The sequence below is a fragment of the Mytilus californianus genome, unplaced genomic scaffold (assembly GCF_021869535.1).
Source record: "Mytilus californianus isolate M0D057914Y unplaced genomic scaffold, xbMytCali1.0.p SCAF_9, whole genome shotgun sequence".
NCBI classification, from domain to species: domain Eukaryota; kingdom Metazoa; phylum Mollusca; class Bivalvia; order Mytilida; family Mytilidae; genus Mytilus; species Mytilus californianus.
This window is the reverse complement of record NW_026262745.1, coordinates 27,885,377-27,890,210: the sequence shown is the minus strand read 5'-3', so window position 1 is coordinate 27,890,210 and position 4,834 is coordinate 27,885,377. Positions and strand designations below refer to the sequence as shown.

Genomic DNA, 4,834 nt, shown 5'->3' with positions numbered 1-4,834 from the left:
CTGTTTTCAAACAAAGAGTTATATCCAAATCTACAGATCACTGGCAGAGATATCACCCCCTGTTTTATGAATATAACGAGACAGTGAGTTAGGACGGCTTTATCAAAATTAGACCAAAGAAACATATAATTTACTTTTAAAAAAAGAGAGATAGAAAAATAAAATATTTGTGATGTATCAAATGTGTAATCAGAGAATGGCTTTGGATATAATCTTTACGAACTATATCATTTTACAAATACAATACTATACCAGATATACAACAATTGGAAATTGTATTCAAATTAACGCAAAACCAAAACCACAATCATAAGTTTGATACATATACTGCATTTAAATTTTCGTCGGTACAAAACCCTCTGTTATTTATTTATATATAATAGTATGTAATAGTTACCACTTTGACTCTGAAGATATCAATTGGAGGTTTATCTTTAAATATAGGTATATATGATTGGAGCATCGATTATTTACGTCAAAAATATTTGGTTCACTTACGCTTTCTACTCGCACTTTATATTGTAAGACATTTAAAATTACTGGCATTCATTCACAATACTTGTTTATTGAAGGAACGTATAGTCTAGAAAAAAACTAGGTAGGCATATATTATCATAACGTTCAGTGTGTAACGTTTAAATATATTTGTTTATTATTTTGTTTATATTTTTTGCTTTATTCTCATGTTGCATATCTTAATTTTATTCAATGACATTTAAATGACTTTCAATTGTAAAAAAAATCGGGTTGACCAGATATATTGATCTTTTTTTTTTCTGAAATACAGGTCGATCAGATAAGAAAAACACTGCATAAGTATTTTTTTAAAGTAAAATCGAAAACTTTTTTTCCTTCTACTCATCTTAGTATATTTTACACTATTCATTTGTTGCGTTTTTTGTGTTTTGTTTGCATACATATGACATCAATTTTAGTTGTTGACTTCAATCAATTTGCAACTTCTGACATAAGCTATATATTTTTATCAAGTGTGCTGTTTTAGTTTAGTAGCTTGAATATTATAAAGGGTCGACTATCTTCATTTTTTGTTATATGCTACGACTTTAAAGATTAATTCATTTATAACATTTCTGAAAAAAATCGGATGTGAGATTTTAAGAAAACAAAAGCAAACAAAAAGCTGTGTTCGAGGGTAATTTCACACATAGTCGTATTAAAGTACCACTATCGGACCACGATATGTTTACCTTCAAGAGTACCTGAGACATCCTTTCCACGGTGTTGCCCACGATATGTTTACCTCCCGGAGTACCTGAGACACCCCTTCCAGGGCGTTGACCACGATAGGTACCTTCCGGAGTACTCGACACACCCCTTCCACGGTGTTGTAGACTGTTGTCTGTCCTATTGTTTGTTTTCTTCGCTTTTTGATTGTCCTCTTGGTATCTTCTACATCTTTTATTATTTTTTTTATATAAAAATAGGAAGAAAAGTATGTATTTTTACTTATGTAAATAAGGTTCAGGAAGGTTAAAATCGTGCAAAATATATTAATATAAAGAAACCAAAGTCATTTCAATCTTTTAAAAACAAATCAAAATAAAATGAAAACAATAGAAATCAATGACTTGGATCAGAGTAAGGAATTATTATAGTTCATCGACAACGTCTCCTGCAATGCATACGTCATTCATCATACGATGCCCAAATAAAAGTTGTAACGACAAGCGAAAACGCGTAGCAAACAATGACATAATTCATACTTGACTTTACGAACATTTATTTCACGCAAAGATGTTGTTTTCTGTTTTGACTTTTCAAATAAATAAAAAAAAATGACCTTAATGATCCTGGATAAAGTTTCACATTCGGAATAAGCGTGCGTTCCTCTAAATGAAGATAGCCTTTGTTTAAAACAAATATCCATTGTTAATCAGCATCAATGTGTTGATTGTTTGGAATAACAAGAATTTACCCTCTTATAGTGTAATACCCTATAAATTAATTGATAACCTTGCGTGGCAGGCGTCCTTATATTTGGTATTATATATCACATACATCACAAAAATGTATCAGTGTCGAGCTGTCAAGTAAAATCTATAAATTCGTAAAGATAAAGTAGATTGCACCATTATGTCAACAAAAGTTTAAAGGAGATATAGTGTGGTATATATTTACCTATATTGTGCCAAATCAGCATAGTATTTCCTCAGTAATCATGTCATTACCTTAAAATTCCCTTTTAAAAAAAATTAAATTCATCAAATTTCAAAGTTGCCATTAATAAAATACTTTTTTTGCAAATGGTAACACAATGCTCGCCTCGTATTTTCGTTAACAAAATAATGTTTTGTGCACGTATCAGATCTGTATATATTGATAAACAAAAATACAATACGCAAAACAGTTGATCATTTTACTTTTTTTTTACAGATTTATTATCAAATAAAAATGAACGTATTGATACCTGAAATAAAAACGAAGAAGAAAAACGTCGATCTATTTAGACAGAGCATGTTTGGATTAAATACACCAATATCTGAATGTCGAAGACGAAACAAATTAGACGATTTCGATGGAATACGGAGCATTTTGTCACAAAGGTATGTATTCTTTTATAATATTCTATGGCAACTTTGATGTGTATAAAAAACCAGTATATTTCATAAATGAAAAGTAATCATCGGAAAAATTGACAATAATAATTGTATCGAACCGAAATTAAGGTGCATATCTACATAAAATGTATCCGAGGGGAAAACAACGCGATTTATATAAACAAAATAAGGAGATGTGATATGATTTTCAATGACATAACTAACCATCTAACCATCAAAACAAAAGTCTGTCGATTTAAACAATTATATGGTACCATACGGCCATCAACAATGAGCAAAACCCATACCGTACCGTATAGTATGATCTATATGGCCTCGTTACTTTATTGCGCAATAATTCCCACTTGTAACACTGAAGTTATTATGCAATACAGCATTTCACATAGTAACTTCACTAAAGTATTGACAAGATCCTTATCATTTTGGTAAAAAGGTAAAAAAAAAAAAAAAAAAAAAAAAAAGACTTCGATCAAGTATCTGGAATCTACTTGTTTTAGTGAAATATTAATTTATTACTGGTGTATATATACTGATATTGATAGAGATTCTTTTGTTTTACAATAATGTACTAATGTCTATATTTAAGTAGAACACAGTGTCTTGTTATTTGTAGCGTTAATTATATTTACCTGATTTAACAGCTTCAAGGGAAAAGGTAGTAAAAAGTAGGATAAACGGATAAACTAATATACTACAAGGTAGTGACCACGGCAAACATATTCTTATATGCCGACATTTCCCAATAAAAGTGATGTTTGTTTTTTTTCTAGCAATATCGAAGACAATTGGATGCCGTATGTTCAGGAGGATGGTGGCCTATTTTATGTTATAATCAAAGATACATCTGGTCATCCAGGATTTCATGGAACCAATAGATGTTACTTTCATTCAGATGTTCAAAGAAATACAAGACGCTCTCTCTGTGATAGCTCCAGTCAAAAGAACAATCATTCTAATTCAACTAGCTGTTTAAAACATGTTCCGAATAACAACCGCTCTAAAGCATCTGGTTGTTTAAAACACACAAGTGATCATCGACAACGACACCATACATGTAGCAAAAACAATGTCTCTTCTAGTCATAACTACTGTGAATGTTTGTGTGAAAGTCAAAAATGCTTGCCTTTAAAAGAAATAAGTGAAGAATGTGACAGTTGCACTATTGCCAAGGAACTCTGTGAACGTGATGTAAATCACAATTTTTTTCACGGGAACGAACATTGTTCATTGAGTAACAACGAATCAAGTAGTGATACACAGAGCGATTCAGATAAATCATCTTTAAGTAGTTCTCCAACATCCATAGATAACTTCACCAAGAAATCAAAAAAGCCTTTTTCACAAAGGCTAAATCTAACCCGATTCCGCTTGAGATTTCGATCGGTGAAATAACTCCAGATGTTTGTACATTTTATAAAAATCAAAATGCTATTTATTAAAATATATTTATATTACATGTAGTTTATAGTTTTCTTTCAGTGCAGTTCAGTGAAATAAGATAAATACGCCAGAAAGCAAATATTACAGACTATCATTTTGCATTTTGTTACCGTAAAAAGTTTATGCATCTTATAGTGGTAGGCAAAGTTTATTTATTTGAAAAAGGAACAAGTTTGAATAAAATGGGACGTAGGGTATACGCCAATGGGACAGCAAACCAACGACACAAAAACCAAATGTAATCTAGAGATGCACACACAGTTTTCAAAAAACATTTGCCTATAATTTATCAAGATCTACATTGTCTGATAAGTAGTCAAAAAGAGGTGAAAGATACCAAAGGGATATTGAAATTCGTAAGTCGAAAACAAAATGACAATGCCATGGCAAAAAACCCCCGAAAAACCACAAAAAGACAAACATAAGTACACAATACACAACACATAGAAAACTAAAGACTGACCAACACGAACCCAACTGAAAATGCAAGTGTTTCTAAGTTAACCATTTTAAAGTTAAATATTTTTTTTCGGCAAGTAAACTGATATTGAGAAAAAAAAAGAAAGCTAGCATTTTTTGTCGTAATTTCATGTATGCTTCGTCATAATATGCTCGTAGCTGATTAAATGAAATGGAAGGGTTTTATAGGGAGGAAGGGCAATCATAGGATTGTTTATGGGTACATTTTTTTTTTATATTATGCTATTCTTTTTCTTTTTTTGTTGGTTTTTTGTGACTTTGGGTTTCTGTCTCATTTAACATAACAGCCTCCTTTTATTCATATCAATATGGTAAAAGATTTCCATAAATCTAAA

The 4,834-nt window shown here is 30.8% G+C and overlaps 1 protein-coding gene across 1 annotated transcript; it reads left to right on the top strand.

The window, feature by feature from the left end:
* Positions 1-478: 478 nt before the first annotated feature.
* Positions 479-4,033, top strand: LOC127716262 (uncharacterized). The gene is made up of 3 exons (XM_052222424.1): positions 479-598; positions 2,395-2,564; positions 3,350-4,033. Exons 2-3 carry the CDS (start codon positions 2,413-2,415, stop codon positions 3,969-3,971), a joined length of 774 nt encoding a protein of 257 aa, XP_052078384.1. The 5' UTR covers positions 479-598; positions 2,395-2,412; the 3' UTR covers positions 3,972-4,033.
* Positions 4,034-4,834: the final 801 nt, after the last annotated feature.